Below are 23,521 nucleotides of genomic sequence, written 5' to 3'. Positions count from 1 at the left end.
TGTTTATACACATTCTTTAATTCAAACTTTTTAATAATTAAAAAAACAATAATAAAATATACATAATTTAATACATTTAATATTTTTATATAAAATAAGAATATTAAAAATGAAATATCTTTTCAGGACTTGTTATTCCAATCAGACTGTGTATCCCTACATTGTACCTTGAACGAGCACAATCATCACCTAATTAATGAATTCACCATCAAACAGGTAAAATTTACTGAACATTTACTTACCTACTATTTAAAAAAAATATAATTTAAATAAATTAAAATTTTTAGTTTGTTTTTTACAATTACAATAGAGTAATTTTTTGTGTGTTTTTATCAATACTTATTTATATGAAATTGAATTTAGATGAGACCTGGAGCATTTCTAGTAAATACAGCTCGTGGAGGACTGGTAGATGATGATGCACTTGCCGCGGCTTTGAAACAGGGTAGAATTCGTGCAGCGGCACTCGATGTTCATGAAAATGAACCATATAACGTATTTCAGGGCCAATCTGCCCAATGTAAGTCTTTTAACACCTCAATTCACATTTTTTTACATTTTAAATTCTTCCCTTTTTTTCTTTTTTCACACCTTTTTTTACATTTTTTTATTTACAAGATTATAAATATTTTTTTCTATATTTTTGCCCAACATCCCATAAAAATTATTACATGGAATATTTATTAAAACAATTTTTACAACAATTTCTCCGTAAATATACGTAAATTTTTACTTGATGGAAATTTTAGTTACGGGGTTATACCTGTTTGGATATTTTTTTTTTTTATTGGCTTAAAATATACTATAACATCCTTAGATTAATAATCTATAACGTCCTTGCTTGAAAACAATTTGGAAATATTTTTAAAATTATTTTTTCTGGAGAAATGCTGAATAATAAAAATAGAAAATTTTTATTTCAAATGCATTTTTTTAATTGGCTTAAAATATACTATGACATTCCTAGATTGATAATCAAAAACGTCTTTGCATGAAAACAACTTGGAAGTGTTCTTAAATTTATTTTTTCTGGATCAATTCCGGAGTGGTAAAATAGAACAATTTAACTTCAAACGCGTCTTACTCGAAACCATGTTTTGCAAATCGGCGAGCAGTAGAACTCGAAAAGTTTTTGTCCGATTGGCCTGCAAATTTAACTGTAGCTTCTTAGATAGATTATCTAGTGAAGTACACACGATTTTTAAAATTGATGAACAGGATTTTTTTTATGAATAATTAAAGTCGATTTTTTTGGGTGAAAGATACGATTTTTTTTGTAAGTCTCACAATTCTTTAAAAAAAACTTTAAAATTATAATCATGCTAACTTAGCACTGTTTACTGAATTCCATAGCTGCCATTTTGTAAAAAAAAATTGAAAATAAAATTTTTTCTTACTCTTTAAAAGTTGCTTAATCAAATGGTATAGTAGTTGTCAACAATAATTTAAAACTGTACTCATAAAAAAATTTTGAAAAACACCCTTTTTTTAAGCCTCCAATCAGGTATAACCCCTTAACGGAATATTAGGTCACTAAATTATTATTCAACTTGAAATTTCATTTTATGAAATTCCTAATTAATTCTTTTTTTAATTAAAACAAATCTAAATCTAATCCCAATTTAATTTAGCAGAAATATTTAACAGAATTTTAGTTGCAGTTGAACTTTTAAATATGAGAATTTCCATTAAATCGAATCTTAATTTGCTCGAATTTTTCTTTTTCCCTGATTAATCAATTTTAAAATTATTTAAAATTCTGCATTGCTAATTGAAAATGTTACATTGAATCTTAAATTTTTTTTTTTGCCTTAGAAACTTTGAAATCACCACTAATTTTTTAATACATAATCTTAAAAATTTTCTATTTTTGACAATAATTGAAATTTACAGTATACGAAATTAAATTTATTTTAAATAATAATTTAACTCTTGTAATCATAAAATTATTACCTACAAATCATTTAACGAATAATTTTACTTAAAAATTCCAAATATAATTGTTTACAACTTTTATAAATAAATTTAAAAAGGTTTCAAATTGAAATTTTAGAAAATTTGAATTTGAAAAAAATAAAATAAAAATTATCGAATTGCAAAAGGTTTAGAATTTGATATTTTTGAATATCTTAAATTTTATGTAAAAAATAACAGTTATTAAATATTTACTTAAAAAGAAACTTGATGTTTCACAAATGAAAATGTATTAGAATACTTATATTAAAAACATTTCGTTCATTTGAAGGTTCGAAACTTGTGGTTCTTAACATTCGCGTTTATTTAGAATCGAATTTTTTAAATTCACCTACTGGAAAATTCTCTCAAATAAATATTGTAACTAATAATTTTTATGGGATATTCATGCGCCCTGTCATTTTGAATTAACAATCACTTTGTAAAATTTAATAGTCATTTTAATAAATAACAAAGTACATCAGTATTTAAAAAAATTTTTATTAAGAAATTTCATTTTTCCTAATTTAGAAAATTTTAATTTTCTCATTTTTTTCTAAATTAAATGTATTATGATTAATTTTGTTCGTTATTTTCTGAACAGGTCCTTTGAAAGATGCTCCAAATCTTCTTTGTACACCACATGCTGCATTCTATAGTGACGCGAGCTGCACGGAACTTCGCGAAATGGCAGCGAGTGAGATACGACGAGCCATCGTCGGTCGTATTCCTGATTGCTTAAGAAATTGTGTCAACAAAGAATACTTCCTGTCCTCATCTGGGTGAGAATTCTTAAAAACTTTTTTTTAATAATTCGAGCTTAAAAGAAAATTAAGAATGTTCACCCTTCCATACTTTACACATGATCTAAATCTCTAATTTTCCAAGTAATTTTTCCTCTTTTTTGCTTTTTTTAATTATGAGTAAGTATACAAATTTTATGACTTTAGAGAAAAATCTTGTTTTATTTTTATTCAAGATTCTTTTTTGTTTAAAAGAATTATGTTGGTCAATTTAGATGAAAAAGTTGAAGTTTGGAGGATTTATAAATTATATCTTCGTTCATTGTTATTTTGACTAATATAATAACGTGTTTGCTTCTTTTCTTTAAATATTTTTTATATCACTTTTATGAATGTTGACTTGAAACAGAAATTTAGAACATGTGCATCCTTTTTTTTCTTTTCGTACAAAACGTTTTTTTCGGTTCTTTTTGTGTATTTTAAGTTTATCAAGTTGGTGTTTGAAAGTCTATTTTACGTTTATTTTATCTCCAAGTGAAAATTTAAATTAATTTAGAAAGTGGAGGAATTTTATTTTGATCAAGTTGTGAGAAAATTTACATTTGGAAATTATAATTATTTGTTATGTTTTTATATTTCGAAAAAAAGACTTTCAAACATTAAATTTATTATGTCATCGGACATCTTTTGTATTTAAGTTTTTATGTTCGAAATTCGAGCTGCTTCTCCTCGTTGTTTCTTCGTGTCTCATTTTCTAATATAGTAGAAAATTCTGTAGACCAATAACTATAATTTTATTAAAAGAATTTTTTCTTTGGAAATTTATGCAAAAATCTTTTTTTTCGAACTATATTTTGCATCTGAATCGTACAAAATTTATTTTTATTATCTAATTTGGTATTATAACCTACCAAAAGTTTTTTTTGGCATAATCAAAAATTTACCAGGTGTAAATTAGTTTTCGTCTTTGGATTTTGTTGTTTTATTTATTATTTCTTATTTGTTTTTTTAAGAAATAAGTATTGCGAGATTTTTATATAAAACGGAAAATTTAATCATTCGCTTGATTTTAAAACATTCGTTTTATTAGACTTATTACCTATTTATGATTAGACTTATTATTTACAATTACGTTTTTTTATTATTTATTACTACACTATTTTTATTTGTTTTGTTTGCGTTGGCTGCTTTTTGTTTTGTTTGACAGTCGCTTTTTTGTTTTCGTTCGACAACAACTGGCTTTATTTTCCTTGAATCCACACAATTTTTTCAACTAAAATTTTGAATTTCACCAAATTTCGGAAGGGAAACATTCAAATTATTGAGACTTTTTTACTTTTAATTGTTTTCTTAAATGATGAATTTCGACCCTTTTTTAAGGAAGTAAATTACTTTAGTAAATTATTTTAAATAAATATATATAACAAAAATTGAATTTTTACTTCAGACTAGAATTAATTTAACGTTAATGTTTTAATTATAATAATAACTTTAATGATTTAATTAATTAAAACTATTTTAATTTTTCTTCTCCTATATTATTCAGTTATATTTTTAATAATACAATAAGTAAAATTATTATTTTTAACCCCAAAGTTAATATTTCCCTTAAAATTGAATAGAAAAATTGACACATTTTCAATTCTAGGTATAAAACACAAATTTAATATTTTAGACTTGAATGAAGTTTTAAGTCTTTAAAATTGCAATTAACTTTATTTAAAATTAAAATTAATCGACTTTTTAAATTATTAACAATTGCGAAAATATTAAAAATTAGTAAATAATAATAGAAGTTAAAAAATAGTAGCAATAATAATAACAATAGTATTTATTATTAATTTATAATATATTATTTTTAGTAATTGCAAAAATGTTTGAAACTATTAAATAATAATAAAAGAATTGTAATAATCATAATTATTCTTATTATTATTTTTATTATTTTATTTGTTATTTATTAAAATTGTTGAAAAATAAAAATAGACGCTTTTAAAATATATAACGGATTAAAAGTAAAATTCGAAAAATATCATTTTCAAATTAATTAAAATATTAAAAATTTTTTGAAGTATTGAATGAAATAATGTTGTTATATTTGATTATTTTGAAATATAAAAATCAGTAATTGGATAAACATTTTAAAAGAAAATTTTTAAATTAAAATAAGAAAATTTGAACTAAACACCGAATAGAAATTAAGTATTTCTATTTATGAAAATAAAAAGAGAGTAAAATTTTGAATTATTAAAATTTGCTACTGGATGAAGTAAAAAAATTTCTGAAATTATGTTTTTACAAGTTCTTTGTACGTTTAAATGAACGAAATTTATTTATTTCTTCTTCAAATTAAATTCTTATTGCTATTATTTTGCGTCATAAAAAAAATAATTACTAAGTTTATAAATGTAAAATTTACAGTACCGTCCGAAATTGTCAATCCACCCATTTTCAAAGGAATGACAAAAATTTTTTAACATAAAATTCATGAAAAGTAAAATTTTTTTTGGTTTATATTTTGAAAGACGATAAAATTTTGAAAAGAATAAGACCTTACAGAAGTCATTTAGCCAAAATTTGTAGAAGATATTCTTAAAAATCGTCATTTTCAATGTTTTACAAAAATTTGAATAACTTCTAAAATAATGAACGCTTTTTAATAATCTTAGGCTTATTTTAAAGACCATTTTCTACAGAATAAGAATTACTTATAGGCATTAACCTGTAATTTTTAACTTGGCATAAGCATGACGTCAAAGTTGGACAAAAAAATTTAAAAAATTTGAAATAATATTATTAAAAGAAAAATAATTTTTGAAATTCAAACATATATTTTTATTACATTTTCTTGAAAAATCTACACCATATCATGTTTTATATATGTTCTAGAATAGTTTTTAGTACAAAAAATTGATTTCAAATTTTTCCAATTTTTTTGTCTAATTTTGACGTCATGCTTATTCCAAGTTAAAAATGACAGGTTAATGCCTTTAAGTAATTCTTATTCCGTAGAAAAAGACCTTTAAAATAAGCCTAAGATTATTAAAAAGCGTTCATTATTTTACAAGTTATTTAAATTTTTGTAAAACATTGAAAATGACGATTTTTAGGAATATCTTCTACAAATTTTGGCCAAATGACTTCTGTAAGGTCTTATTCTTTTCAAAATTTTATCGTCTTTCAAAATATAAACCAAAAAAAATTTTAGTTTTCATGAATTTTATGTTAAAAAATTTTTGTCATTCCTTTAAAAATGGGTGGACTGACAATTGCGGACGGTACTGTAAGTTTCTAATTTATCTTGCAATTAGTAATTTATGAAAATATTTCGTTCATTTGTACGTTTCAAACTTGTCGATCATTGAATTTAAAGATATTTTCTCCTTATGTTAAATGTTTGAATTTTTAACTTTCAAATGAACGAAATATTTTTCATTAAAACTATTTTATAAATTACTGATTGCTAAATAAAAAACAAATTTTACATTTAAGAACTTTGTAACCAATTGTTTTGATAGTAAAAAAAATTATATTCAATTTGAAGAAGAAAGAAATAAATTTCGTTTATTTGAAGGTGCAGTACTTTAGGATCATAAAATTATTTCTAAATTCTTTTATTAACAGTTTTGTAATATTTAATTGTATAATAATTATTTAACATATTTTACAATAGTAAAATTTGAAAAATTAAGTTGTATTCCGATAGGTTCTATTTAAAAGAAATTTTTAATCTTCATTTAAGGAAGAATCCGACAAACAATCAGAACAAAAGTTAGCTCAATGTCATCATGTCATAATATTTTAAAAGAAAAACAAATTAAATTTTAAATTCCTTTTGGTAGCAGCCTAGCAGCATAAGAAATTTAATTTTCTATATTTTTTTGTCAATAATAAATGGTTTTAGTAATATAACCTAAATATTAACAAATGTTTCTTATTGGTAGAAAATGTTCAAAATTAAATTCTTCGCCTCTCCACCAAAACGAATATAAAATTTATTTTGTCTTTCTTTCTAAATTACGAAATTATGACATTGGTCTGAATTTGTTCTGACTGTCCGTCATATTCTACCTTTACATCAAATTTAAATGGTTAAAATAAAATTATTCACTCTTCTTAATTATATAGTTTCTTGACATGAAGAAAAATGCGCAATTGGACTAAGTTTTGATTTTGATTGTTGAACCGTTTCTCTTTTATGAAGTAGAAAAAAATGATGTTTATACAGATAAATAAAAATAAAATCATTAAAAAACAAAATTTGTTGGACAATTACTGAAGGAGACTTTTTGAAATTGTAGGAGGGTTTTTCAAAGAAAGAAAAAAAATTGAAAATGTGCACAATTAGAAATAGTGGAGATGAAAAATTTTGAATGATAAATATAAAAACTTTTTGCCGGTACAGCACATACCCAGAGGGTATCAACGGGGGCTACTATGCAGGAGCTTTGCCTGTTCAACAGGCGCACTCGACAACTCCTCACGACTCGGCGCCACCACCTCCTGGTGGGCATTCTGTCGTTGGCGGCGGGGGTGGCGGTGGACCAAACTCGTCAGCGGGTGGCGGTGGAGCTGGGGGTCCAACAGGGCCATCGGGTCCAACGGTAGGCGGCGGTGGTGCCGGTGGTCCCACTGCGGCTCCACCATCTGCTGGAATGCCTGGATTACCACATAGCATAGTGAGCGAGACTGATCCTCGGCCCAGTCCACCTGCACCAAGTCCCCGTTGACCTTAAATCCACCCCCCAGATCTCCAAAATCCAGCGCCACCCCTCCGATCTTAACCTTTATACACCCTAGCCATTTACACACAAGCTCCAACGACGACGACAACAACAACAACAACTAAAAAAATAAACGGCCGATTCACTAGCGCGGGTCGTACAACCATTTATCTGTCCACTGCTTCCGATTATACTCGAGAGGATCCTTGAGAGCAGAAGAAAATACATTTCTGACGAAAAAAAACCAGAGAGGAACCTTTCGAGTAACGCAGTTAATATAAAAAAAAAAACAGACGCCAAGTACAGTTTTGGATAAAAAAAGAAAAGAAACGAGATTTTCAAACGACACCACAACAAAAATTTGCAACGTTCGTGTAACTATACTTCCGAATTTTCATTTTCAGTTCCACAATGTTCATTTTTTGTCACAAAAAGTCTTTTTGTAGTAAAAATGGGAAACATTTTAAAAACTTGACTCTGTTTTTGAAAAATAATTCAAAATCAGTTTCTTTTTTTTTGGTTAAAATAGATTTAAAAATTAAAAATCTATGTTTATATATTTTTCTTGAAGAATAAAAATTTCGTTTTTTACTCTAAAAAAAAACTAACGGAGTTGAGCTTTTAAAATTAAAAATCCTGTCCGTTCTTCCTTCCAAGTCGCTAGAAATTTCATTTCCTTTTCCTTACAGGAGGAAAAAAAATCACACCTAAAATAATTGTAATTTTATCCCTTACTGTATTTGGAATTCCGGCTGTCTCTTCGCTAGTGCTTTCAATTTTGTTAACGATAACGTGTGAGATCTTGATGTTGTAGAGAGAAAAAAAATAGCTGAATTTCCGCCGACGGGGGGAAGGGGGGGAGAGTTAATAATTCAGATCAATATCTAAAAAAGAAAATATTCTTTTCTCCTTCTTTTTTTTATTGTACTTTTAAATCTTTTTACTGTAATGAAAAAAAGCACGGTTAAATATTAATAAAAATATGATCTTTATTTGTCACATGTCCGTGAATAAAGTGTAGAGGTAATTTTCTTTTTGTAACTTTCCTTTACACTTCAGCAATGTACAGTTGAAAAAAAATAATAATAATAAAAGAAAAAATTCTTTAAAGTATTCGTAGTTGAAAATCGGACATTGGACAAATTGAAAAAATAGACCGTAAATTCTAATTTTTTGCTTTTAGAAGAAAAAAAGAGAAAAGAAAAAAAATGAAGGGGTCTTGAAAAGAGGAAATTTAAAATTCGCTAATCAAATGTCCGTCGTGGTTTTCTTTTTTTACTAAGAAAAAAAAGGGGCGCGAGCATTTCCCTTTTTTTATGAGTATTCCTGTGTTTTTGAAAATAGAGGACGGCGACAAAAAAGAACAACAAGAAGAAAAAAAAATTGTTGTTTTTCTGAGAAAAAAATGACACATGAAAAAATACACAGACATACATTACATACACACATATAAAAAAAACAACTTATCGTTTTAACGGTTTGTAAGCAAAAAAGTGAGACTGTGAGTGATGGAAAGATTGAGGAGAAAGAAAGTGCGCGTGCATGAAAAATAAGACAACAAGAACAACAAAAAAAAACAATATTGGCGACAGAAAGATTAGAAACAAGTTTTATTGATAATTACGATACGATTAATTATTGTATTAAGTGGAAAAAAAGTTGTGTGACGTTGCGTACACTTTCGGGGGTTTAAATAAACGAAAAAAGTAGATTATAGAGAAAAAGAAAGTGCGAAAGAGAGAGAGAGAGAGTTTTTTTGGAAAATGAAAGAGTAGAGAGTGACACACACATATCTATTCAGTTTTAAAGCAAATAAAAAAAACTGCTTTTTATCAATAATTTTTCTTATTTGGAAAAAACCGATTTTTTTTTAAATTGTTACTTTCTTTTTTCTATTCCGAAAAATAAAATCTCGTGTGTACTTGAAAAAAGAACAAGTAAAAGTTGTTAAAGAGCGAGATTAATGGATACCCGAAATGTTAAAAACTTCGTGGAAGAAAATAAAAATGACGGAGACTAAGATGCATCACAGAGATGACAAACACTTATTTTTATTTTTTTTTTTTTAGAGAAAAAATACGCGCAACGTATATTGGAAAAAAATACGGATATTACAAGATGGTCCAAAAGTCGTAATTTAGACTTCAGATTTAAATGAAGAAGAAAAAATTTGATAAAATATTTTAAAACTCCGGGCCATTTTGTTGTTTTTGCAAAAAAAAGGAAAAAACCCGTATTAAAAAACGTAGCGACATACTTTTTTTTCTCAAGAAATATTATTACTTATAAACACATCATTATCTATACATAGAGCATGAGCGAATGAGAGAGAGAGAGAGAGAGCGTGCGAGTAAATAAAAAACGAATATTCCTGCAAAAAAGAGACTTTTTTGTTTCTTAAAATTTTTTTGAGAAAGAAAAAAGAATGCTGCGCAAAAGAAAAATAATGGAGTTTAAAAAAAATAGTTTTACAAAAAAGAAAAATGGAGGCAAAAGAAAATAATTGTAATAAAAAGGAATGAAAAAAAAAAAAATTGTGAAATTTTCTCCCAACTTTTGTGTGCGTAAGGACAGCCGTAAAGAAACTCCAACAGAAAAAAAAATTAGTCTTATTTATTAATGACTTTCTTCTTTTTTTTTAATCGCTCCTTTTCCTCTGGTATAAAATACATTTATGACTCCGTTTATTTTTTTTTCTAAATTCGACTTGGCGCCGAAATAATTTTTATTTCCTATAATTTACAAAAAACAAAAATAAGAGTGAGAGTGTGAGAAAGAAAGAGAATGAAAGTGGGCAAAATTGAGGAATCTTTGATTAAAGAATGAGAAATGAATTTAAAAAGAAAAAAAAAGAAAAGAAAAAAATGGAAAAAAAGAAATAAAACCACGCGAATAAGGAAAGTAAACGTGGTGAAAACGGCAACATTAATATTAATTATAATTAATAATAATTATAATAAATACAATATTTGTACAATAATCAACGGTGCTGTGGTGTGAATGCTTTGCTGGCATTTAAAAATACGATACCCTCTTGTTTACCTGTCCTGGCACTTTTTCTTTTTTTTTTACTTATTGCACTTGACTTTTTTTTATCTTCTCTTCGTAAATGAGAAGAATGACGCTTATTTTAACAAGCATTCGATTTTACAAAGTTTTTAATTTAGTCACTTACGAATTATATAAAAAATTATTAATTATTAACTACTTATAAGTTTCAAAAAAAAGCCACTCAAGATAATTTCAATTACAGAGAAAAATCATTGTCGTTTAGTAAATTAAATTTAAGTCTAGTTTGCTAATTTAAAATATCTAATTCATTACAATTTTGAATTAGAATTTTATTTTTTTGGTTTTTCCTTTGGTTTATCAAACTTTGGTTTTCTTTTTTCAACACGAATGATTTTTTTTTCTCGGCTGAATATAATTTTGAGTCTAATTTTTAATTTTGCGAATTTATCACACATTGAAATTTGAATTTTAGAAAAGATACAGATAGAAAGTGCTGTTTTTCAAATGGATAACAATAGTTTAGACGTAATTGGTATTTTCGCAGGTGTTAAAATTAGTTTTTGTTTACATTTTTCAGTTTTATTAGAATGTCACTTTGATAACTGATTTTTATTTATTAAAAGGTACTGAAATTACTAATTAATTAAATAGTACTGTAATAAATAAAAAATTGTATTAAAAGTACTAATAAAAAAAGTATTCAAAAAATACTAATTAATAGTACTAAAAATACTGATTAATTAAAAGTATTAGAAATGAATCACGATTTAATAAATAGTAAATTACTAATTAATTAAGAGGTAGTATTGAAAGAAAATTACTATTCACTAAACAGTAAATTATTAATTAAATAAATAGAACTAAAAATACTAATTAATAAATTGCAAATAACAATTTACTTAATTAGTATTTATTAATTAAATAGTAGTAAAATATTAATTAAGTAGTATTTGATTTACTAATTAATAAATGTTCAAAAATTTAAAGAAATTCTCATTAAAAATTCAATTATCTTTATAAATAATAAAATTCTTCTCCAAATTCAATTATTTTCAAAAATTTTAATAAAAATTCTTGGCAAAATTTCAATTATTTTCAAAAACTTTCCTTAATTAAATGGTTTTTAATTTCTACTATTTTAATAAAATTTTTCAAAACAATTTAAATCAAATTCCACTAAAAAAAATTATTTAAAAAGAATTTTTTAAAATTCGTTATCAAAATTTGTTGATAAAATTATTTATGAGAATTCAAATTTTAAAGAATTACAGGGTGGCCGCTGGACCGGGAAACCGGGAAAACCGGGAAATGACAGTGAATTTTTTTGGACAGGGAAAAACCGGGAAATGACAGTGAATTTTGATCTTGACCGGGATTTTGGAATTTTTTTTTTTAAACACACATTACTTTGTGAGAAAAAATAGAAATATTTATTTTAAGACTTAGGTATTAACTATATTTCATTAAAAAAGATTGAATGATCTTCTATAAAATCTATTTATATTTTGTCAGAGAATTTTATAAAAAGTACTATAAAAATATTCAATTTCTAGAATTTATAAGAAAATTATGAATTTTGTTGTCCAACGTAACAGACTTAGAAAAAGAAAATATTAAATTTAATTTTAAATTCTTTCTATTTCTAACAATAATTAAACAAAATATAATTTTAATTAAATTTGTCAAAAAAATTTCAAAGAGAAAAAATTTCACATCCTATAAAATAATGAAAAATAAATCAATTTAAAAATTTTTTTGCAATTAATATTATAACAAAACAAATAAGAATTATTAAAAATTTGAACTAATTAGAACAAAAGTGATACGAAATTTATAAAAATGAATTTTTGAATAATAAATGAAGTAAATAAAAATAAATAAAATTTCTTTTCTTAGAAAATAAATTTTAAAAAACCGTATTTTTCATTAATATCAATTAGTTTTTTTACAATTATTCATAAGCAAATTTTTCGATTTTTTAGAATGTTAAATTAATATTACTAATATTATTATAGATTGAATTTTAAAATATTTCAAATTGAAGTTTTAGAAAAGTTGAATTTTAAAAGATTTTAATTAAAAATTCTGAATAATTTAGTCTTTAAAAATATTTTTATTCACATTTTTTCAAATTAGTTATGTTTTTAAATATGTAATATTTAATTGAAAAATTTTCAAATTATTCAAAATTTCATGAAATTGTCTTGTAAACAAGTGGATTTTAGAAATATTTTAGTTATTTCTAGAATATAATTGAATTGAAATTTTGAAAATAATTTTTAATAAGTTGCAGTAGCAATTCTTAAAAATTATTCAAATTTAAAGGATTTGAAATTTGAATTTTTTTTTGAAATTTGAATACCTTCTATATGGAAAAATAATGGATAATAATTAAATATTTATTTCAAAAAATCTATTTAAGTTCAAAATTATTTTTAGAGTAAACTAAAATATTTTTAGGGTTTGGGAAAAAGTCAAAGTTTTGTCTAAAAATCAGGAAATTCTTTCAATCTTTCATTGAATAATTTATTTTCAGAGTTATTATTTATGACCGGGAAAAATAATTTATGACCGGGAATGGACCGGGAAATGACCGTGAATTTTTTTTTACAAAAAAAGTGGCCACCCTGAATTATTAATTAAATTATTTATTTTTGTATTCAAATAATTTATTTCTCGTAGAATTTTCTAATAAAATTTTATTTAAAAATGAAATTTATATAATAATTGAAGATTAAAAGCATTGTAGGATGAATTTTTAGAAATAATTGAATTTTGAAAATGTTGCAAATTAAAATCTTTGAAAATTAGAAATTTTCATACTTTAAACTAACAATTCTGTGAAATTAATTTTTTTGAAAAAGTTTAATTGAATTTTTTTTTAAAATGATATTTGAAGTTTTTGTTTTCTAATATATAATTAATTGAAGAATTCCCGAATAATCGAAATTTTATAAAATTGAATTGTAAACAAATAGATTTGAAAATTCTCAAAAAATTTTTTCAAAAATTATTAAAATAAAAAAAAAAAAGAAATTTTTTAAATTAAAAATTTTTTTTTTAAATTATTAAATAATTGATTTAAAGAAGAATTTTAGTTAAAAAATCTAGAAAATAATAATTGAATTGAAATGATGAAAATAATTTTGAAGGATTGACAGTAACAATATTCTTATAATTATTATAAAATGATAATTGTATCACTCGATCATATTTAATTATTATAAGACCTGAAGAAAGCGATCACTCTGAGTCTTCGACTCGGAGTGATCGATATCTTCTTTTTTTATACTGATAAATCTTAGAAATTATTGAATTTTAAAAAGGTTTCAATTTGAAACAACTATTGATGCTTCGAATAATTTTACAATTAAAGAAATTCGTAAATAAATGTAATAGAACATTTTTTTGAGTATAATCAATTTTTGGAGAGTATCTGAATATTCTTTAGGGTCAGGAAAAAAGTCAAAATTTTGTGTCGAAATGAGGAAAAAGTCAGAGTGAAACAAAATTTAATTTTTGTGTCAACCCTGCTAAAAATACAAATTAATTACCAATTTTTAAATAATTAATTACCAATTATTATTAATTGGTTAATTACTAATTAATTAATCGTAGTAAAAGTACCGATTAATTATATAGTAATTACAAATTAATTATTCAGTACTGAAAATGCGAAATAATTATATAGTAAATTATTAATTAATTAAATAGTAATAAAAGTACCAAATATAGTAAATTACTAATGAATTAAATAGTACTTTAATTAGTTGTTAGTAATTGTAACTTTTACTACAACTGTAAAAGTACTAAATAATCATGTTAGTAATTAGCTTTGAAAAGAAAATCTATTTATCAGTGAATAATCTTTGATTTAGCGTCGAAAATGATGGTTTTTCAGGCCGGAAGTAGTTTGTTTGAATATGTACGTTTTTAATATTAAGGTTTCTTTTTGTCGGGGCATCGTATGAAATACCGCAAAATGTACATCTATTGTTTTCGTTGTAAGTTCGTTCCTAGTCGAATCACAGGTATCCGACAGCACTGGGGTAACATTCCACTGTCAACGAGAGGATAATCTGAGCTGTGTCACGTTAAGGAGCCGCCATGGACCCTCATGTGTCTGTTGAGATTGCCACTCTGACTGAACCTTAATAAACACAATTTACACTGATATGGCTTTTCACCTGAGTGTATTCGCAGATGTTTCGTGAGGGTGGAACTGTCGGAGAATGCCTTCTTGCAAAATCGACATCTGCAAAAAAAAAGTTTTTTTGTGCTTTGGATTAAAAGTTCCTTTTTAATAATGGAAAATCGAAATCATTTTTTTTTTAATAACTAATTGTTTACTTGGTCCCTTTCTTCAGAACATATCACATTTTCTAATTTTGTAGGTATTTGAAAATTTATGTATAAAAAAATAAATATGTTAATGTTTAAAGTAATATGATAATTAATTAATATAAATTATATAGGTAATTGATAAATTTAACAGATATAATATAAAAATAATTTGCACATTCTATTTTAGTTATGCTACGCTCATTTTTAATTAATAATTAATTTAATTAAATATATTTTTTCTTATCATTAAAAAAGAATTAGGAAAAAATTAAACAATGGAAATAAAGTAAAAATATTCAATTGTTAAATTAAAACAAAGGGCATCGCGTTGCCATGACGAAAATAGTTGTTTCATGACATTAGAAAAAAACAAAGATTTCGTTACTCTTCCTTAACTCGCGATTCTGAACGGACGTTCAAATTGTTCTTTCTTTCTCAAAAGTGACAAATAAGGAAATTGTATTGAAGATTATTTAAATAAATATTACAATTATTAAAATATAATTAAATATTTTTTCTCCTTTCTCATTATTTCCAATATCAGAAGATATTTAAGGACTCTTCTAGAAAGAAGAAACTTCACTGAAAAAACATCCTTCATCCATAGGAATTTCCAGGTTTCTTTCTTTATTTCCACCTTTTCTAATCTTTCCTTTCCTATCTTTACGATCCTCTCCGTAGGATCGAAAAATAACTTTTTCCTTTCTTCTTTATTTCACGATCCTCCCGCAGGATCGGAAATTGACTTTCCTTCTTTTCCTTCATTATTTCTCGATCCTCTCCGCAGGATCGGAAATTCTCTAATCTTTTTTTTTCTTTTTTCTTAAAAAAACTCATTCTTTTTCCTCTATTTCACGATCCTCTCGCAGGATCGGAAATTGATCTTTCTTTCTTTTCTATTTTTCTATTATTTCTCGATCCTCTATGTAGGATCGGAAATTAAATTATTGAAATAATAACAAAGAAGAAAAATTCTGGATAACAATTTTGGCGCCCAACGTGGGGCCTTAGGTCATTTGAAAATAACCCGAACCCTGAAGTCTAAAACTTTTTCAACCTCACTTCCGGGAGTGGGATACAGAAAATAAACACCCGGTGGCGCCTGACGCAAAATATTTATTTTTATCTCTACATATATTATGTTTCCAAAATCTTTAATTGAAGTGAACAAATCACCTTACTCCGTTCCTGTCACTATCATCAGAAAGGAGTCAAATCAACGTTTTAGCATAAAATTTAGTGAATTAAATTCCGAAAAGAAAATTTCCAAATCAACTCCGAATCTGAAAAAATAAATCATCGATTAAATCTCAACGACATTTTTACCTGTTTATGGATCAACAAAATTATATCTTACCAAAGGACAACACTGGCTTTGTGAACGTTTATACCGACGGTGCATGTTCAGGAAACGGAAGGACATCCCCAAAAGGTGGTATTGGCGTTTTCTTCGAAGATAATCATCCCTTGAATATATCTGCTCCTCTCACCGGCAAGCAAACGAACAATCTTGCTGAAATACAAGCTGCGACTCAAGCTGTACTACAAGCCAAAAAAGCTGGCGTCTCTAAACTCCGAATCAATACAGATTCCAAATATTTAATAAATAGTTGTACGGAGTGGATTCCTCGTTGGAAGGAGAATGGCTGGATTACATCATCTGGAAGACCTGTAAAAAACAGAGAAGAACTTCAATTTTTGGAAAATACAACAAAGAATTTAGAAATAAGTTGGATACACGTACCTGGGCATCAAGGTCATCCGGGAAATTCTAAAGCCGATGAACTAGCTAGAAGTGGAATTAGGAAACCGATTTCTGATGACATCTAGAACTCCATTACCCGAAAGAAGAATTCTTCGCAACCGAATTATCGAAATAAATCCTCCTGTATCACACGCAAACATGGAAGAATTAAACCCTCAAGATAACTTGAGAAATTCTATCTTTGAAAATCAAAATGGTTCCGAAAATGACTCAGAAACCAATTTCTCCGACGAACTTATAACTACATCCACAGTAATACCGATCACTAGCACTGCTACAATCACCACGTCAGCAAATGTTCCTCATAACAATGAAAGACGACCACTTACATTTTTCTTCAATCAACAAACAAATTCGAATCAAATTTTTAGTACAGCACCTCAAACAACAACTTCCATCAATGAACCTCGCATATCATCAAGTGTTTCCGACAACATTGTAATCCAACCACCTTATGTCCAGTCATCGTATCAACCGCCTTCAACTGCTGATCCTCCAAGAACATCATCACCTTATGTCCAGTCATCGTATCAACCGCCTTCAACTGCTGATCCTCCAAGAACATCATCACCTTATGTCCAGTCATCGTATCAACCGCCTTCAACTGCTGATCCTCCAAGAACATCATCATCTTATGTTCAGTCATCGTATCAATCGCCTTCAACTGCTGATCCTCCAAGAACATCATCATCTTATGTTCAGTCATCGTATCAATCGCCTTCAACTGCTGATCCTCAAAGAACATCATCATCTTACTATCCAGTAGCTGCTCCTTGGTACCCTCCACCTGTAGATCCAAATTGGTACGCTTGGAGAAATTCTTTGGAAGCACAAAGGAACTCTCTTCCCGTTCCAGAATTTTATGGTAAAGATCACGAGAATCCTTCAGATTTTTTGAAGGAAATGCAGGAGTATTTCCATTTGGTCGGAACTCCAGAATCTAATAAAACTAGATTGGCCTGTCAAGCTCTTCATGGAGAAGCAGAGAAGTGGTGGGAAATTTATAAGGGTATACCTTTTGAGTGGAACCAGTTCCAGGATTTACTTCTTCGTCAATACAATTCACCTTCGGTGCTTGGAAGGTTACAATCACAATTGTATTCACAACGTCAACATGAAAAAGACCCCGTGGGTGTATTCCTGCAAAAGAAATTTTTATTATTTCGACGATTAAGGCCATTAGAACCAGAAATTATTATTGTACATACCTTGATAGAATTATTGAAACCAAGCATACGTCATGCAATTCGTGCTTCTAGTCCACATGATTGTCATACTCTTCTCACACGAGCTGTCGAAGCTGAAAGGGATGAATTCGACATGCTACGAACGCAACCACGAAGAGAGGAAAAGAAACCTTCGGAAAAGGAATCCAACACAAAGAAGACTCCCCCTGATTGTTGGTATTGTCCTGAAAAACATTTCCATCGTGATTGTCCTGTTTTTCGGAAACAAGTTGATGATCGCAAAAAACAAAATCAGGAAAACTGGCGAAGGGCGGTGGAACCATCCACCACCGCCAACCAGAAAAACAACCATTAATTTCTCTATATCTTACCCCTCAAGATTGTCGTAGACTGCCACGTATATTAACGTTTCTAAATGATCAAGAGATTCCAGCAATTATAGACACTGCAGCTACAGAAAATTTTATACATTCTTCCAATTTAACTTCCAAACAATTACAAGACCTCGATCCGTGCATCGATAGCGTAGATTTAGCTGCACCTGGAACAACAATGAGAGTATTAGGAAAATTAGCCCTGAAAATCAAAATTAGTAGTCATACTGTCAATATAGAGTTTCTAGTATGTAATGAACTTAGGGAACAAATGATATTAGGTATACCTTGGATGACGGAACAACAAGCGATTATCGATATTCCAAGTGAACGTATCTATGTTGGGAAAGACACAAGATTCACTATTTTCTTTCTTCAGAAATCTGGTCCATTAACATCGACTTCACCAGAAAAAGAAGAAAAAATTAAGAATCTTGACCACGGATTTCCAGCAGAATCTACAGATGAATTCCTTAATGTTTTGCGTCGTTTCTCGAAAACTCTTATTCCTGATCCTCACTTAACACAAACTCGTTCTATTCAACACGTAATTGAATTAACTGACTCAAGACCAGTTCGACAAAAACCTTATCCTGCATCTCTCGAAAAGCGTCGAGAAATGTTAAAACAGGTACAAGAAATGCTGTCCAACGACGTAATAGAGCCTAGTACGTCACCATATTGCTCCCCCGTGGTTCTAACCGTGAAAAAAGACGGAAAGAAAAGGTTCTGTATTGATTACAGAAAACTAAATGCTATCACCCAAGATGTAAACCATACATTACCTAGGATTCAGGATTCCCTTAAAGAACTAGGAAAATCCAAAATCTTTTCAACGTTGGATTTACGTTGGGGTTATTGGCAAATACCACTGGAGGAGAACAGCAAAAAATATACTGCCTTTTCCATCCCAAATGGTGGTACGTACCAATTTAAAGTTATGCCGTTTGGATTAAAATGTGCTCCAAATACCTTCCAAACACTCATGAGTCAAATAGTCTTACGTGATTACATCAACAAATTTTGTATATCATACCTAGATGATATTATTATTTATTCAAATAATTGGATAGAACATATTCAACACGTCAATTTGGTCCTCGAAAGATTAGAAATAAATACATGGATTAACATGTTCCTTCGATAAGTGTTTCTTTGGACAAACAGATCTTAAATATCTTGGTCATAATGTTAGCTCGGAATATAATGAACCTCAAGAACAGCATATTCAAGCTATCCTACAAGCTGCTCCACCTGCAAATAAAAAGGAATTACAGAAATTCTTAGGAAACTGTGGATGGATTAGAGAATATGTTCCTGATTTTTCTATTCTATCTAGACCACTTACCAACTTGCTGGGTAAAAAATCAGGTAAATGGACATGGACCACGGAAACCGACGAAGCTTTCCAAAAAATAAAAGAAGCATTTAAAAATGATTTGCGTTTGAGTCGACCCAATCCGAATTTTCCACTAAATTTACAAACAGATGTCAGTCCAAATGGTATGGGAGCGGTCCTTTATCAAATCGTCGATGGTTTACGTAATGTCATCAGTTATGCAAGCGCTAAATTTAGTCCAGTGGAAACTCGTTATTCTCGATTCGAACAGGAATGTCACGCAGTAGAATGGGCCATCAAACGTTACCGTCCTCAACTCGAAGCTGCACAATTTCATCTATATACCAGCCCCAAAGCCTTAAAATGGTTGCAAGTTTCTAAGGAAACAAAACCAAAATTAAGTCGCTGGGCTCGATTCCTGGATGATTTCGATTACATCATTCACGCACGTACAAACGCTGATTCAGAGTTGGTTTCTGCTTTGGCTCAAATACCAACAGAAGAAAACAATAAAGTTGAAGACACAAATTTACTACTTCCACCCGAAATTCGACCTCAAATAGAAACACCTTTTCTAGCTCAAATCACTTCATCAAATTTCTTCGAAGAAATCATTTCGTTACAGCAAGACGACGAAGACATCACTGAGCAGGCTCGAAGATGGATGACTCTGAAAAATAAAGTAAATTTAAATAAAACTGAGAACAAATTCGTCGAACAGCATCAATTAACCAAAGAAGGATTCTTTCAGAAAAAAAATTCTCAAGGTTCTTGGGTGATAGTAGTACCAAAAGTTTCTTACCAGAGATTGTTGTATGAATATCATGATTCTGGTCTTGCAGGACATCCTGGAGAAGAGGAAACTTTACGTGCAATCCAAGAACATTTCTTTTGGCCAAAAATGACGAAACAAATTATCGAGTACGTAAAAAGTTGTAAACTTTGTTCCTGTTGTAAATCCTTTCGATCACAGGGTACCAACGAAGTCCGTCCACGTCAACCAAAAACTCCATGGGAAACAATTGCTGTGGATCTGATGGGACCTTATCCTCGATCTCCTCGAGGAAAACGGTTTTTGCTCGTGGCAACGGACCTTTATTCGAGATGGGTTGAAGCCTTCCCCTTAGCTTCCTCCAAAACTCATCAAATTACTGCTCTACTGGAAAGAGAAGTATTCAGTCGTTTTGGTTACCCTAAATCTATCATCTCAGATAACGGATCTCAATTCACCAGTGATAACTGGAAGAAATCGTGCGAAAAGTGGAGTTGCATTGCGTGGTATACACCTATATACCACCCGCAGGCAAATCCAACCGAACGAAGAAACCAGGAACTGAAGAAAGGAATGAGATTCCGCCTGATCAATTGTGAGCACAAACATTGGGACTCTGGACTCGCCGAAATTTTATTTAATATAAGAAATCGACGCAACGCGGCAACCGGACGGACGCCGAGTCAAGTCTTGTTTGGAACGTCGATGAGAAAACCTGGAGAATGGGTTTTATCGACTAAAGAAAACTCTTCCTCACAATTAAAGGAACAAAATAAACAAATTGATCAACATCAATCCCAATATATCAAAAGATATGCCAAACCTGATAAATCTAAGAAAAGATTACAGGTAGGTGACTTTGTCTATGTACGAACTCATCCGTTATCCGACAAAGAAAAGGGATTTAATGCAGGTTTAGCTCCCCGTGGAGATGGACCCTACGAAGTAAAAAGACATTGCGGTGGCGAAATTTATGAAATCGAACTAAAAAATCGAATTGCCAAAATACATAGTAACGACCTTCGTTACGCCCATCCTCGTAAAAAATCATTCCTCGAAACACCTCGTGAGTTGGACACCACACAAGAAATCGACAATCAGGAAAATGAAATGCTCGACAAAATTGATCAACAATCAATTCCCGAGACAATTTTGATTCCAACGCGAAGAAAACCTGGTCGACCTCGAAAGAAAAAAGTACTCGAACCACCTGAAAAAATAAACAAAATTAGTACAGAAATTTCAAATTTTACACCCTATAACTTACGTTCAAAAAAGAAATAAATAAATAATTATAAAAAAAAAAAAAAAAAAAAAAAGGAATAATACATTTAAATTCAATAATAAAAAAAAAAATAAAAAAAAAAAAAAAAAATAAAAAATAAAAATTAGAAAGCCCTGCAACTTCATGTTATTTGAGACACATTTGTTTAACTTGACAACGGAAAAGGTTACAAATAACAAACAGTTGTCATCAATCATGGACGCAAGCAAGGAAGCTTCTACTATGCAAAAAGTAAAAAAACCCAGTCAGAATAAAAGAAGGACTGAACGTAGAAGGAAAGCGTTTGAAGAACAATTAAAGAATCCTGACAAATACGTACCTCTGCCTGTTGCACGACGTAAAAAGCCGAAAAGGAATTCTAACCCTTCTACGCTAAAAATGCAATCTTCTTTCAAATCCGGTACAGCAAACATCCAAACAGCTTCCAAAAATTGTAAGTAAATGTGTTCCTAAAAGAAATAAAGAAAATGTGTTTTGTGTTTTAACAGAAATCTCGAAAACAATTACCTCGCCAAAAATATCACTTGTTCCTTCCGCATCAACTGACGATCCAGATATTTTGGAATTGAGAGCGTCTCCAATAAATTTTTCACCCGTCCGTCCAAACTCTCCACTTACACTAAATGAAGTCGACAAAATTGATTTTAATAAATTGCCTCCCACGCCAGGAAAAAATATAATCTTTCCTCCTGTTAGAGAGAGACAAACTACCGGAAACAACACGGAATCACGAAATCGAAAACGGGTACAATCCTCATTAAAAAATTCACCTGCTAAAAAATCGAAATCTACACACAGGGTAAAAAGGACACCGACCAAACGTTCACCACGTTCAAGCCAAACCGAACATCATCCGAAGAACAAGGAAGTTTCGAGGCGATTGAAGTCGGTAATATGTGAACCAACGGTCCGTAGACAACTTTTTTAATTCATTCATTTTCTTGAGTTAATTTTTCCTTTTTATTTTATTATTATGAATGCGATTTTTTCAGGTTAACTAAAATTTTTTTTTTTTCTTCTCAAATTACGTTAATTATTTAAATTATTTAATTGTTCAATTTTCTTCGATGCACATTTATATTTCAACGTTAATATTCTTTTTTATGATAAACCCCGTGGAATTGCTACGCTCATTTTTAATTAATAATTAATTTAATTAAATATATTTTTTCTTATCATTAAAAAAGAATTAGGAAAAAATTAAACAATGGAAATAAAGTAAAAATATTCAATTGTTAAATTAAAACAAAGGGCATCGCGTTGCCATGACGAAAATAGTTGTTTCATGACATTAGAAAAAAACAAAGATTTCGTTACTCTTCCTTAACTCGCGATTCTGAACGGACGTTCAAATTGTTCTTTCTTTCTCAAAAGTGACAAATAAGGAAATTGTATTGAAGATTATTTAAATAAATATTACAATTATTAAAATATAATTAAATATTTTTTCTCCTTTCTCATTATTTCCAATATCAGAAGATATTTAAGGACTCTTCTAGAAAGAAGAAACTTCACTGAAAAAACATCCTTCATCCATAGGAATTTCCAGGTTTCTTTCTTTATTTCCACCTTTTCTAATCTTTCCTTTCCTATCTTTACGATCCTCTCCGTAGGATCGAAAAATAACTTTTTCCTTTCTTCTTTATTTCACGATCCTCCCGCAGGATCGGAAATTGACTTTCCTTCTTTTCCTTCATTATTTCTCGATCCTCTCCGCAGGATCGGAAATTCTCTAATCTTTTTTTTTCTTTTTTCTTAAAAAAACTCATTCTTTTTCCTCTATTTCACGATCCTCTCGCAGGATCGGAAATTGATCTTTCTTTCTTTTCTATTTTTCTATTATTTCTCGATCCTCTATGTAGGATCGGAAATTAAATTATTGAAATAATAACAAAGAAGAAAAATTCTGGATAACAGTTATATTTTAACATTTCGATTCTAATGCATATTTCAACGTTTTCATTCTAACTTATATTTTTTAATTTTTGTTTTTGCTCTTTTTTTAAAGAAAAGGGATGATTTT

At 28.5% G+C, this 23,521-nt stretch overlaps 3 protein-coding genes across 7 annotated transcripts in view; 2 read left to right on the top strand and 1 right to left on the bottom strand.

Moving 5' to 3' along the window:
• LOC122497601 (C-terminal-binding protein) overlaps window positions 1-10,400 on the top strand; it is a 72,944-nt gene extending 62,544 nt beyond the window's left edge. For all 4 annotated transcript variants that reach the window (XM_043604830.1, XM_043604827.1, XM_043604828.1 and 1 more), the window contains exons 5-8: window positions 127-216; window positions 364-520; window positions 2,558-2,735; window positions 7,102-10,400. In XM_043604830.1, coding sequence (XP_043460765.1) covers window positions 127-216; window positions 364-520; window positions 2,558-2,735; window positions 7,102-7,426 — 750 coding nt within the window. In that variant the 3' untranslated portion in view covers window positions 7,427-10,400. The remainder of the gene's footprint in view (window positions 1-126; window positions 217-363; window positions 521-2,557; window positions 2,736-7,101) is intronic.
• Window positions 10,401-14,166: 3,766 nt separating this feature from the next.
• Window positions 14,167-23,521, bottom strand: part of LOC122497598 (protein glass-like) — a 29,861-nt gene continuing 20,506 nt past the window's right edge. For both annotated transcript variants that reach the window (XM_043604824.1, XM_043604825.1), the window contains exon 7: window positions 14,167-14,687. In XM_043604824.1, coding sequence (XP_043460759.1) covers window positions 14,522-14,687 — 166 coding nt within the window. In that variant the 3' untranslated portion in view covers window positions 14,167-14,521. The remainder of the gene's footprint in view (window positions 14,688-23,521) is intronic.
• LOC122497599 lies at window positions 21,587-23,503 on the top strand. The gene is made up of 2 exons (XM_043604826.1): window positions 21,587-21,898; window positions 21,987-23,503. Exons 1-2 carry the CDS (start codon window positions 21,622-21,624, stop codon window positions 22,424-22,426), a joined length of 717 nt encoding a protein of 238 aa, XP_043460761.1. The 5' UTR covers window positions 21,587-21,621; the 3' UTR covers window positions 22,427-23,503.

This window comes from Leptopilina heterotoma, unplaced genomic scaffold (assembly GCF_015476425.1).
Source record: "Leptopilina heterotoma isolate Lh14 unplaced genomic scaffold, ASM1547642v1 Lhet_134, whole genome shotgun sequence".
Taxonomy (NCBI): Eukaryota; Metazoa; Arthropoda; class Insecta; order Hymenoptera; family Figitidae; genus Leptopilina; species Leptopilina heterotoma.
The sequence above is the reverse complement of the archived record's forward strand: the minus strand, read 5'-3'. Positions and strand labels throughout refer to the sequence as shown.

Bases quoted from the DNA above. Each gene is read 5' to 3' on its own strand.
- LOC122497599 (XM_043604826.1), top strand. From the start codon at position 21,622: ATGTTATTTGAGACACATTTGTTTAACTTGACAACGGAAAAGGTTACA. The intron at 21,899-21,986 runs GTACAGCAAACA...GTGTTTTAACAG, and splicing joins GCAATCTTCTTTCAAATCCG to AAATCTCGAAAACAATTACC.